We start from the raw sequence: 13,261 nt of genomic DNA, 5'->3' as shown, positions 1-13,261 counted from the left end.
CTGTTTGATGTATCACGTGGAGGGTAAGATTTGCGTAGCAGGGATTTGCTTTGCATAGCTGGGATTTGCTTCGTTTAGCTGGGATTTGTTTCGCTTCGCTTCGCTTCGCACCGCACCGCGCTAGACAGCATCGACTGACGAAGTGAAAAAAAAAAAAATTTACCAAAACTTGAAATGTGAATAAGCACCTCGCAAAAGCGCCTTGAACATTTTCTGTGCAATCTCTGGAGAGGTTTCGCTAGTCCCATTTGCCAGCTTGCGCAGCCCGTCCTTTTTCCATTTACCCTACTCATATGCACACACACACACAAAAGATCGCAGTTTGGGTGTGTCTTTTTTTTTGGTAAGACAACCGTGGGGAGTCATTTTCTCAAAAGCAGTTTGAAGTACCCCTTTGGGGGGGGGAGAAGTTTCTGCCCGAGTGGGAAGTGGTAGGGAGAAGGAGTTTCATCCGATAAACGAATGTAGAATCGGTGGACACAGCTACGTAGGAAGAGACCCTCTTCTCTTTCTGGAGTCATCCCTTTTGGGACATTCCCCGTAACGTAAGTGCACACACACATACACACACTGATCGGCTCAGCTAGCCATAATCATCCCATTTTTAAAAAGTCCAACTTGAAATGTGAACGAGTTATTTTTATGGGGAAAATGGCACCTGGGAGATCTATACAAATTATTCCATTTTTTGTACACCATAGGGGAGGGAAAACAAAAATGGCTGCTTCTTCCCTATCGTATGTACACACATGACGAGGGCGACTTTTTTTTTTTTTTTTTTCAAAAAGTGAGTTCTATTCCTGCATATTGCAGCGCCTGTAAAGCCCAGTGTGGCAACTTATCCTTTAACTCCTTTACCATTTGACCTTTTTGTTCCTCTGTCCGTGTTGTGCACGTGGGTGGGTAGCAACTGGGTTGACTTGGTTCCTTTGAGGGGGGCTCATCACTAGTCGGTGTAGTGGGTCTAGTCGGTGCAATCGGTGTAGTCTGTCTAGTCGGTCTAATCGGTGCAATCGGTACAGCCGGTGTGTTCCCCACTACCTCCTTTTTTTCCACATGTGTTGCCTCATCTTGCGTGTTTGTCGCCTGGGGGTGGACTGGCCCCCCATTTGATGTATCCCCACCCGGAACCGCCTTGTCATTATCGGGGATCTTATAGTTGCCATTCCTACACCCTATGACGAAGTAGTTATACAGAAAAGTCGTCACGAATAGATCCGTTTTCTCCAAAAAAATTGCAACTCGAAGGAGATAACAAAAGTGCAAGGTAAAATAAATATTATGGATGGTCAACAGGACATTCACAATTGGGTTCTTTTTCGATATAAGTAGATGCAGAGCCGATTTGGAAAAATTATAACACACATAACAATGGCAGTTGCTCACAAGTGGGGAGAAATCATAGGCATATTTGGCTTGCTTCAATTTTATCGTTCCGTCATAACTCAAGGCAGTGTTAAACCTAGCCGTCCTCGATGCATACACACAGTCGTACATGTCGTAACCCAGGAGAGAGCAAAAAAGAATGTCAACGAGGTAGCCTATCCCCATAATGTACCTGCATCTATTTTCTGGCAAATGATTCCATTTTTTATTTTTCTCATTTGAGCAATGGTGCACTACGTTGAAGAAGTCCCTTTTTCTTTCTCCACCACACAGTCCACCCACAGCATAACCATTTAGTTTCTGTTTCAAAATAAACTCCATCGATTCGTTTCTCAGTCTGATGTGGAGTCCCCCCTGGATTATTCCAAATAGGGTTTGCTCTCTTTCCCTGGTGTGAGCTTGTATGCACCTCTGCAGCCACCTGTTGGTCCTGTGCGTCGCCTCCTCTATCTTCTCCACGTCTGTTTCCGTTGCGGGGCGCACGTCGTCTAGGGCCATGATGATGTCGCTGCCGATTTGGTTCTGCAGCCTTATGGAGGTTTCCGGCGTCAACAGGATTTGGTTCGCGGCACCCATTTGGTTAGCGGCGTCGGTTGGGATGGAGGAAACCGCTTCCCTCACTTCCGTCGCCTCTCTCACTTCCTTCTCCTCCTTCACTTCCTTCTCCTCCTTCACTTCCTTCTCCTCCTTCACTTCCTTCTCCTTCTTCACTTCCTTCTCCTCCCTCACTTCCTTCTCCTCCCTCACTTCCTTCTCCTCCCTCACTTCCTTCTCCTCCTTCACTTCCTTCTCCTCCTTCACCTTCCCTTCGGCGCCCCCCCCCACCGCACGCACGTTCCTGCGCATAACCGCGGCGTCGTATATATTGTCGAAGAGGATGCCCTCCTCCAGTATCGTTATTCGTTTGCTCAGGGACACCATTTGGAACCCCCCCGAGTCGGTCAGCATGGCATTGGGAAAACGGATGAAGTTCCCAATGCCCTTGTTATCCTCAAAGGTTCCCATGTCATATATGTTGGCTAAGTGGTACGTGTTGCTGAGAATTATATCGTTGCACAGGAGCTGTACTTCTTCCTGCACCAGCCCCTTGATGCAGCTCTTCGTGCCGACAGGCATGAAAATGGGGGACACCACCACGGTGTTTTTCTTGGCGGGTGGGCGGCCCTCCGTTTGGTGTGGTGCGCTATGGTGAGATTCCGTTTGGTGAACCGCGGTATGGTGAGCTGCGCTATGGTGAGCTGTTGTTTGCCCCCCCTCCGTCTGCTTCCCCCCTGTGTACTTCTTCCTAATGAGTATTAAGTTGATCCTGGCTCTCCTGTGCTTCTTTATGTTTATTAGCTTCAAATTTTTCGTGTACTTTTGTTCTTTCCTGGGGGTAGCACCCTGCCTCTCCTGTGGCTCCAAGTGACATCCATCCTCTCCCCCTTCGTCACCCGAACTGCTCACCACATTGGATAAGTACATCTCCGCTTGGCCACCCCTCGATCTGAGAACACCGATTTGTTTATTCACGTCTTCCATGTCGATGTAGGAAAAACTCTCCTCGCAGAAACTCACAAATTCGTCGTATTTCTTATAATCATTTTCTGTGAAAAAATAAAATGGTATGGGTTCCTCCTGATGGGGACTACTCAGGGGAGACTCCCCCCTGGCGACTTTATTACCTCCCTTGCTCTCTATGTCACTTCCAGCATTTTTTTTTTTTTTTACTCTTTTGATTTTCGTTTGTAGGGGAGTCCGTCTCCAGGAAGCAGGCCTTCTTTTTTCGATCTGACTTATGATCAGGTTCGTCCATTGTCGAGGTGAAAGAGGAAGCTCAGCCGAATTATTTCACTTGGTCAGGGCAGAGATGCGACGTTAACACATAGGAATGTTAACACGTAGGAGTTTACTCCTTGCATGGGAAAAAAAAAAAAATAATCATCTCTGTTTTGCTACTACTCTGTTTTGCTACTACTCTGTTTTGTTACTGCTCTGTTTTAACACCCACTGACAGAGGTAACCCATTGGAGGGCAAACTGTTTTGCAGTTTTTGCAAAATTGTTGATTATTTTTAGGGGGACTTCCTCGATGGGGTGGCTACAACCTGTTCTTGCTTACCCTCATGAGTTAGATGCACCATCTTTGGGTTAGGTTAATCAGTCGCAGTCGACCTCTCATCTCTGCAGTACAACGGGGTATCGAAAAAAAAAAAAAAAAATGCTAACATTCTGTGCACAGCTATTCCTTTCCTCCCCCTTTTGCATCAATTTTTTCTCAATTGTCATTCCAAAAATGGTTGCTAAATGTGGAGGCGGGTTCTATCATCTAGCAGAGTCTCACTCCACTGTCGAGGTGCTCCGAATGGATTTTCAAAGGAATATAATACCACTCTCCACCCCTGGGTCATAGTGCATGGCGGCAACGAGATTTGAGCAGAACATGCCATGAACCCGTGCCAAGGTTTACACCTCCATTGGGGCGCACTGCGCTAAGCGGCCACCTCTCCCATCAGCGGCTACTTCTCTAGGCGGCCACCTCTCCCCTAAGCGGCCACCTCTCCCCTAAGCGGCTACTTCTCTAGGCGGCCACCTCTCCGCCTGTTTTTCCTACCCGTTACACTAATGCAACTCGCAAAATGCACAGACTAAAAGGCTCTGCTTTCACTGTTCTGTTCACTTAAAAAATAAATTAACCATTGGGACGCGATCGGACGAAGGGAGGAGGGCTAAACGTGTTAACTGTGAAGCCTTGTGCAGGAACAAGCGTAAAAAAAAAAAAAAAATGAGCCAACGGGGGTCTTACAAATAAACGGGGAAACCAAAAAAGCAAAATGAAGCGGAAAAAAAGGGAGAAAAAATAAGGCGAAAAAATAAAGTGGAAAAACAAAATAATGGCAAATGGAAAAATGAAAGGATACAAGTCCGAGAACAAAATAAACGTCGTGACGCGCAAGGCTGCCTCCACGTGTGGCGTGCCAGTCGGTCACTTCAAGCACATCCCGAGGTGTCAATCTTGCACACAAAGGAGCTAAAAAAAGCGCTTATCAGTAGGTAGTAAAAAAAATGTGAAGAAATTCCCCCCCCCCAGTCCCCGTCAGGCAAGAACTCACGTTCTCCCACGTTACAGTGTAGACGTTGCGAACCTTTTACTTCGACAGACTTGCACAAAGGGTCACTCGGCATGCACCCACATACATGCACGCATACATGCACAGATACATGCACACAGACGCACATGTGCACACTTGGGGGGGTCCACCTGGCGAGCGTGTGATGCATGGCAGAAGAATCCATTTCTAATTTGCCTCTTGCAGAGATCCTACAGAAGGGACATCAAACGGGTATTCCTTCCCATCATGCATACCTTGGGGTAATTCAGTTGCCCGAGTCGATGCTCAGGATGACGGTTGGCTAATCCTCGACGTGCCTCTTAAAATGAATTACCCCCTCACGTTAGCAGTCTCTCACGTTAGCAGTCTCCTTTGTCCCCATGGTAAGCTCAAAGGGGGAAGTCAAATCAAATAAGGTCTAGGTACTCATCCTGCAACTCCATGAAGCGTTCGAATTCGTCCTGAGTCATGTCTTGCTGCAGTTTCTGGGCATCTATGGAAAAAAAAAAAAAAAAAAATAAGAGAAAAAAAATAGAAAAAAAAAATAAATAAAATAAAGCAAAGCAAAATGAGAACATACTATAAAATAAAATAAAATAAAGGGCGAGTTTCCCTAACGCTGCCGCTCCAGCCCAATAAAAGGGACAGCTCCGATGCGACAACACACGAGTGATCACTACTGCCACCTCCCCAAAGGGGGAAGCACACAGACACTCCATCCACGACAGACACGGAAATCTCAATGCACATACCCATGAGCGAAAACTCCTTCTTGAATTTTTCTATAAAGAACAGGGGCATTTCCGGCTCATCGGCCTTCTGGGTGTCCTTCAGCACTACCATCTCGCTGACACTTGGTTGCACCTGAGCCACGCCCCCACTTTTGCATTTTGTCCTTCCTGTGACGTGTCCCTTCTGTTCAGTGTCCCCTTCTTCTTCATCCTTCCCAGGACTAGTGGTCCTTCCGCCAGTGGACGGGGCTACTACTTGGTTGGTTCCTCTTTTTCCCTTTACATTCATGCAGATTTTTATTTTTTTGTCTGACCGGATAACGCTGCTGCAGGCATCCGTGGGTGTTTCTTCGTTCTTTGCTCTCTTCTGTTCGGCCGCCTTTCCGTGGTTGTCTGCGAGGGGGACGAGTAAATGCGGAGGAGAGCGCATGCGAGGGGGGTGAATGTGGAGGGGAGCGCATGCGGGGGAAACAAATGCAGCCACGGTATGGCACTGTCACGCTGACTGTCACGCTGACTGCCTCGCTGCTTGGCTCGCCGCTTGACTCGGCGCAGGACCCTACTTTGAGACACCTGTGAGGAGTTATTGGTGAGGGACAACTCGGAGGAATTGTTTGTCATGGATTCATCCGACGAGTTGTCCGTGGCGAGGGAGTGGAGAGAGTTGGGCAGCACCCTGCTGAACTTCTCCGTGTAGAGGGGGATGAAGTAATTTTTGAGTTTCTCCGTGTGCTCTTTCAAAATGTTGAGGTATTTGGTGTAGCGGTTGTAGATTCGATCGTTGCTGCTTTCGTCCTTCTCCTGCGGTGAGATGCGGCGAGGTGTGTCGAAATGCGGTGAGATGCGGTAAGATGCGGCGAGATGCGATAAGATACCGTAAGATACCGTGCGCTACTGCGAGATACTTCGTACCGCGGCGTGGTGTGCGGGGAGACCAGCCTCTCCCCCTGTGCTGAGCGCTGCGAACGCTCTCCCTCGGGACACTTACGACGAGTTCAACTTTATTGTTGCAGAAACAGAGAAAATGCGCATCGTAGGAGTCTAGTGGAAGCAACTGAGCATCCAACTGCGAATACGTTGCGTTACATAAGTTACATACATAAAGGTCATTATCATTCCTCTCCTTCCTCAACTGAATCTCCATCTTCCTAACTCGATAATCTATCACATAAACGATGTAGTTGTTCAGACAGTAATACAATTGAAAACTAGACCCTCTCTCATTTGTTTTCAGTTTCTGTACTTGAATAATAAATTTTTCTTTCAACAGTTTGGAAAGAATGCTTCGTATTTTCTGCTCATTCATGTTAATGCAGTTTATGATATCCTTCTCTAAGTACAGGCATTCATTATGGACAAATAAATCAAAAATGATTATTTCTTCATCGTTTAAAAAGAACCTGCTAACGTAGATCATGAGGTGTAGAAAGTACCTCTTTTCTTTATCGTAGAAAATTTCTTTGGACTTTTCCATTTTGCCTTTCCTCACTCGGTGGAGAGAAAGGGGGAGAGTAAGCTGAGTGGTAAGCTGATGGTAAGCTGAGTGGGCCTTACCCTGACTGCAAACCTGTTGTGTGCCTGCTCCTTAGCGGGCTAACGACATGGTGCGGGCGTTTTGCAGGTAGGCCAATCGGTCAGCGCAGCAGCTTCGATCACCGCGCAGCAGCTTCGATCAGCACATGTGTGCCTTTCCGCCTCTGCAGTGTATAGTTCCGCGGCCCACTGACAACGGGCCACTCCTTCAAGCGGTGAATGTTGTCGTAAAAAAGTCGCTGCTGGCGGATGTGGGAGGGGAGGGATCGACATGCCTTAACTTCGCAAAGGGGGTCCCAAAACAAAAGCGAAAGAAATAAGAGGCGAGAGAAGTGCGTGATTGTGAACGCAGCAAAAAAGGTGGCGCTTCGTTGCGTCGTTCCTTTGTTGCGTCGTTGCGTCGTTCCTTCGTTGCGTCGTTGCTTCGTTGCTTCGCTCATTCGTTCATTCGTTCATTCGTCCCTTCGCTCATTCGCTCATTCGCTCATTCGCTGCTTCGCCCCTTCTCCGCTTCTCCACTTCTTTTTTTTTTCCTTCCCAGCTGCTCAATTTTTTTTTCCGAAGTCGCCCTTCCATGCAGCACGTTGTAGTAGGAAACGCTCGGGGAGTCGGCGTGTGGTGGAATTTTTTTTTTTTCCCTACATGTGCTTGTTCCGTTATACAGCGAAGGGGGGAGAAGAGCGCCCTTGGAAAAGTTCCCGAGTTGGTCTCCCCTCCTTTTCATTTCGCTCACCTTTTTGGCTTTTCCCCCGACCGTCCTTTCCCCCTTCGTAAGCCTTTTTTTTTTTTTTTTTTTTTTTTTTTCCCTGCAACGATGGACCGTCCATGCTACTCTACCCCCAGTGGAAAAAAAACAAGATGACCCTCCCTCCCGGGTTATGGTTCCAAATGGGGTAATTAACCCCTGCATGCACATTACTTACTCGGCGAGGGAGTGCGGGTCGTCCCCTTTTGCACGTACCACCTCCATTTGGGAATTGCCTCCCACCTCCCCTCGCTGCACATTTTTTTAAGGCGCAATTTTTAGTCCACACTCCCCCCACGCGTGCGCGATGGTCCAGGCGGCACTCTGCCCATTCGTCTGCGCAGTTGTTACTCCCGCTCGTTTCCATTCGTTTGTTCTGTTTCGTTTGCTTTGCATTGATTTGGTGAGCAGTTCGGTTGGTACTTTGTTTATTTATTTTATTTTATTATTTTTATTTTTTTTTTATTATTTTTTTTTATTTATTTTTATTTTTTTTTTTGTCGTTCTCCACCGTTTAATCCCCCTCGGAGAAGATCTCACTGCGCGCACCTTAGAGGCGAAGAGCGCCGAGCGGCACGCCGCCTCGCCCGCCGTCCGACCTGATAAGAAAGCCACCCGCCATACCGTTACTTCGCTATACGGCTGCTTCCACCGCTACACCGCCATACGGCTCCACCGCTTCCCCACCGCTTCCCCCATCCCGACGAGAATGAAACCAGAGAGTGAAGACCGGAGGGGTGACAAGGAACGGGAGGTCATCCTGCTGGGCATCCTCAACATAGAAAATGTGTACGGAAAAGATTGGATTAAAAAAAAAAAAGAGGTGAAGAAGGACCTGCAAAGCAAGTCGGTCAAGTTAAACCAGGCATTTAAAAACCCAGCAATTTTTCACGAACGTTTTGAATTCCTTTCTGCAGAGGATTTCAGTTGTGTAAAAAATAATTACATTTACAGCGCCATCGTTATTTTTAACCCCAACTTGGGTGGGAATTCCTTGGGGGGGGAAGAGCCAGTGTCGGAGGAGGGGGATATCAGGGAGGACGCACCCCCCCTTGGGCAGGCAAAAGTGAAGAACACGTGTGTGGTGAGCAGTGGGCAGCACGCCGCGCAGGGGGGAGAGGTCTATCAAGGGGGTGTTGCCTCTAACAGGGGAGCGGCCTTTAACAGGGGTGCTCCCTCTAACAGGGGAGCGTCATCACTCTGTGGCGGAACTACCCCCCCGGGGGACCCCCCTACGACCAGGCCCTCCCCAAAAAAGGAAGGAGTTGGTGTCCTAGTCGTCACGTGTAAAAAAACGGACAGCGAAAAAATGAAGCATATTTTAATCAAAATGCTGAAGAAAGAAATAAAAGTGGAGTGCACCTCCCTTAAATGTAAAGACGGTCACTTCTCCATCCTCTCCTCCCACGTTCGTCGTGAGGAAAGAGAAGGCAATGGGAAGCATACTGAAATTAGGCACTTGGACCGCTCCGCCGCTTCCCCGGATGTACCTCAGTCGCGCGTACAGTCTACACCTCCGTTTGCAGCGTCATCCATTGTGCACCCCCCGTCGGACGTGGCCAACAAACCCTTCAACGTGTCTCGAAATAATTTCTTTAACATGACTGCCTACATATATGGTAACGCGGGAGGGCTCCCCGACGCGCACGTCGATGCGCACGTCGATGCACGGACAGACGCGGCCACGCTTGCGTTGCGCAATCCTTGTGCATGCCCACCACCAACCGGTTGCATCCCCCGCTTACACTCATGCGAACCACTCGCCCCCCCCGCTTACACTCATACGAACCACTCGCCTCCCCCGCTTACACTCATACGAACTACTCGCCTCCCCCGCTTACACTCATACGAACTACTTGCCCCCCCTTAGGATCGTCCAACCTGTTGGCGAACACGAGCTTGATTCTACGCGAGTACGGGGACGATGAGTGGGCCGAGCGCCTGCGGCGGACGAAGAAGGGGAAGGAGCAGGCACGCGGGGGGCCTCCCCCAGGTGCCCAGGACAGCGCAGCGCCGCGGGAGGGTGGTCTCATCAAGACCTTCACATCGTTGTTTAAGAAGTGAGGTAGGTTGCGCAGGGGGAATCACGAACAAAAAAAAGGAAAAAGGAAAAAGGAAAAAGGAAAAAAGAAAAAAGAAAAAAATCACCAAGTGTGCAGCAAAGGGGTCGAAAAGCGTATGCAAGCTGGGATAGGCAAACAGAAAAGGGCACATTAACAAGCAGGGAAGCAACGTGGATGGGCGTGGCGAATCGGCTCGGCGTCTTCCCTGTTCTCACTGTCTCAAGGCCTTCTTAACGTCGAAGTGCTTCGATAGTTCCTGCATTGGGGGGGAAGAAGCGGTTTGGAAAAGACTGAGAAGAAACGGTTTGGAAACGACTGCGAAACGGTTTGGAAACGGCTGCGAAACGGTTTGGAAACGACTGCGAAATGACTGCGAAACGGCTGCGAAACGGCTGCGAAACGGCTGGGTGAACCTGGCGCGGTTCCTGCACCACTCTCGCGTGGACACTCCTGCCCTCACCTCGGCATCGTTAAGGTACACGATGTTGCTGTAGATGCTGGCCGGGATGAACGGGTAGAGCACGTAGATGAAGAGCTTGAAAGCGAGAGAGTAATTAAAGAAATAAATGACCTTTAGGTTATGCAAAAAATCTGTCACGAGTTGAAAAATGTCCTTAAAGAGAGACAATACGTTGGTGATTTGGGTCGAGATGTTTTCGGAGAAAATGAACAGTAACACAAAGTGGTTCCGCATGATGGAGTTGAAGTGGAACAATAAAAACAGAAACAATAAGTGGTAGTTATACGATTGGGGAAACTTAAAAAAATTTACGACCATTGTTTTCCTTCCATGTTCGTCAATCCCGTACTCGTACAGAAAAGAATCCGTCTCAAATTCGCGATACTTTTTTTTTATGTTGTACATGCAACTGAGACGGAGACAGCACTCCAAATTAGCAAGCATGTTTTCTTCCCGTTTGTTAATCTCCTGTAGCTTGTATAATTTTTTGTGTCCTTCGCTTTCCGTTTTTAGACTTAAGAACTCCGTGTCTGTTTCTTTGAAAATGGCTGATGAGGCGGGCGACGCGGCTGAGGAGGTTGAGAAGGCTGACGAGGTAGAGGCGGCTGACGAGGCTGAGGAGGCTGACGATGATGACGCGGCTGACGATGATGACGCGGCTGACGATGCGGATGACGATGCTAGTGGCACTGACGAGGTGCACGGTTTGGGCCGGGCGGATGGCCGGGGGGTAGTGCCCGTCTCGCCCCTCGACCCGATGGCGGAGGAGCAACTGTTGGGCACACGTCTTCCCGTCGCGCTGTGGTGGGGGGCGGCACGGTTAGGGGAGGGGCTAGAGGCTGCGTTAGGGGCACGGTTATGGGAGGGGCTAGAGGCCGGGCTAGAGGCTGCGCTAGGGGCATCCTTCTCCGTAGAGCGCCACTCCGCATTGACCATCCCCCCCGTTTTCCTTCTCCTGCGGTGCACGCGCGCTCCTCGGGTGACCCGCCGGAGAGTCCTAAAAATACGAATACCCCTGTTACGCACATCGATGGAGCCCAACTTGTTACCCAAAATGGCAATGTTAGCAGAAAGAAACGTTTCTTCACGACATCGAGGAAAAAAAATGGAAGCATATTTCAAGGTCAGGAGATATAAGTCATTCGAGTTGGTAACGAAGACAATCGATTTAATAGCGTTGTAGAACTGAGGTAGGAGAAGTAACGATCGGAGACTCTTGAGCAAACTAACCAAAAATATATTAATTGGGAAGAATAAGCCAAAGGAAACTAACGGGATCGAGATTGATTGTATTCTCTTATCTACACAGATGCATAATATTTCTTGCACACATAGATTCATGGTGTTATGAGTAGCTAAGATATACTTACTGTTATATTTTGGAAGCATAACATGTAGGACGTACTTGTGGATTCCATCGTAACTGTTGGTTAGATAGATTTCTCCACTTTTCTTCGATTTAATTTCTACCCTATCTTCATCTTCTAACTTCATCAGAGTCGATGAATACAAATTGTCACACACCGTTTTGGTAAATCGGTAGTTGTGGTTTGCAAACAAAACAATTCCATCCGTATCCACTAGCGATATTTCTCCGTTCAGAAATTTTATTTTTCTGTTCATTTCTGGGTGCACCATGTATGTTTTGTGTTTCAGGGAGAAGGCATACGTTTGGTTCAGCGCCTCTCGGGTCAGGATCGCCGCGGCCTGCCCCCCACACGCGCGAGCGTTTGGGCGGCCCCCATTTGGAGTGCCTTCATTGGGGCAGCCTTCATTTGGACCGCCTTCACTTGGAGTGCCCCCATTTGGAGTGCCCCCATTTGGGCCGCCTTCATTTGGACCGCCTCCATTCGGATCGCTCCCCCCCCGGGGGCCAAAGTTGAACAGCGCGTCCTCCCCGCGCTCCAGGCAGCGCTGCACGTTGGGTACCTTCTTGTAGACCTCACTCAAGGCGGCATAGTCCTCCTTCGTCACAACGAAATTTTCTTTGTACGCGCGGTCGTCGCTGTAGGTGTAGGTTATTTTGGCGCGGTTGCCTCGGCGCCGGCGGGAAGGGGGGGTCATATCTCTGTTAGAGTCTCCCCTGTTGAGGTCCCCCCTGTTGGAGTCCTCCCCGTTGAGGTCCCCCCTGTTGAAGCCCTCCCCTTTGGAGACCCCCGGCCTAGCCTTATCACAAGACCCACCCGAAATACAAAATAAAAGGAAGTTAAAATAAGCAGCGTCAATGGAACTAATGAGAGGATGAAATGCCAAGCTGGGGGAGAACCTCCTCTTTGCAAAAAATTTTCTGCATCGAAATTAAAGCAAAAGTCCTCAGCATCAATAAGTAGCGTCTCCCTTATTTTGTGATAAATGCTTACATAATGGAAAAGAGAATAATTTAAATGGCTCCATGGTATGAGTTCTTCATGATTAATTCGTTTCTTTTTTTTGTCTCCTGTTTCTCCCTGATCATCTGTACACAGGGGGGACTCCTCTGCTCCGTTTAAGCTCCTAAATGTGTTGTTAATTTTTGTGTAGAGGTCACTCACGTTTAGGTCGTTTTTGTCTACCTCTAGATCTGTTATTAACTCGTCGAACTCTTCCTTTAGCCAGCAGAAGGCTTCGTTCAGTTTATCGCCCACGGACATGGTGCCCGTCCCGACGCGGCAGCGTGTTAGTGACTCTCCCGGGGGGGGGTAGCGTTGGTAGTGGACCCAGCGTTGGTAGTAACGGGCCCAGCGTTAGTAGTAACGGATCCAATGTCACTTCTATCACCCAACGCCACTTCTATCACCCAACGCCACTTCTATCACCAACGCTACTTCTATCACCCAACGCCACTTCTATCACCCAACGCCACTTCTATCACCAACGCTACTTCTATCACCCAACGCGACTTCTATCACCCAGCGTCTGTTCGGTAACACCTCGCTAACTCGTGTGGGGCGCCCCCTCAGGTGATCGATCCCGAAGCGGCATGTAATAAGCAGATGCCGCTACAACAAAAAACAGTCAAAAAAAAATAAAATAAAATAGCCAATCTTTCCGTAGATCACACGTACGTATCCATCTATCATTTATATATCCCACACGGTTGAAAACCTTTTTTAAAAAATTGACACGAAAAATGGCTAACTTTTGTTTGTCCCCCCGAGTGCGCAAAATGTTTGGCTGGGTAAACGCGGCGGGAAAAAAAATAAAATAAAATAAAAAAAAAAAAAAAAACTCCTTAAAAGAAATCGGTGTAATGTCAAAACAGTGGCGTAAAAA

The 13,261-nt window shown here is 48.5% G+C and overlaps 4 protein-coding genes across 4 annotated transcripts; 1 reads left to right on the top strand and 3 right to left on the bottom strand.

The window, feature by feature from the left end:
- Window positions 1–120: 120 nt before the first annotated feature.
- On the bottom strand, window positions 121–3,181 carry PCYB_032110 (queuine tRNA-ribosyltransferase; the record flags this gene model as incomplete). Its single annotated transcript, XM_004220881.1, has 3 exons — window positions 121–134; window positions 1,125–2,972; window positions 3,097–3,181. 3 exons carry the CDS (start codon window positions 3,179–3,181, stop codon window positions 121–123), a joined length of 1,947 nt encoding a protein of 648 aa, XP_004220929.1.
- Window positions 3,182–4,884: 1,703 nt separating this feature from the next.
- Window positions 4,885–6,682, bottom strand: PCYB_032100 (transcription initiation factor IIE alpha subunit; the record flags this gene model as incomplete). Its single annotated transcript, XM_004220880.1, has 4 exons — window positions 4,885–4,970; window positions 5,230–5,601; window positions 5,772–6,009; window positions 6,197–6,682. The coding sequence occupies 4 exons, from the start codon at window positions 6,680–6,682 to the stop codon at window positions 4,885–4,887; spliced, it is 1,182 nt and encodes a 393-aa protein (XP_004220928.1).
- A 1,513-nt stretch (window positions 6,683–8,195) lies between these two features.
- PCYB_032090 (hypothetical protein) lies at window positions 8,196–9,550 on the top strand (the record flags this gene model as incomplete). Its single annotated transcript, XM_004220879.1, has 3 exons — window positions 8,196–8,565; window positions 9,013–9,105; window positions 9,357–9,550. 3 exons carry the CDS (start codon window positions 8,196–8,198, stop codon window positions 9,548–9,550), a joined length of 657 nt encoding a protein of 218 aa, XP_004220927.1.
- Window positions 9,551–9,760: 210 nt separating this feature from the next.
- Window positions 9,761–11,647, bottom strand: PCYB_032080 (hypothetical protein; the record flags this gene model as incomplete). The annotated part of the gene is made up of 3 exons (XM_004220878.1): window positions 9,761–9,805; window positions 10,010–10,578; window positions 11,023–11,647. 3 exons carry the CDS (start codon window positions 11,645–11,647, stop codon window positions 9,761–9,763), a joined length of 1,239 nt encoding a protein of 412 aa, XP_004220926.1.
- Between the last annotated feature and the right edge of the window lie 1,614 nt (window positions 11,648–13,261).

Source organism: Plasmodium cynomolgi, chromosome 3 (assembly GCF_000321355.1).
Source record: "Plasmodium cynomolgi strain B DNA, chromosome 3, whole genome shotgun sequence".
Classification (NCBI taxonomy): domain Eukaryota; phylum Apicomplexa; class Aconoidasida; order Haemosporida; family Plasmodiidae; genus Plasmodium; species Plasmodium cynomolgi.
This window is presented reverse-complemented; position numbering and strand designations above follow the sequence as displayed.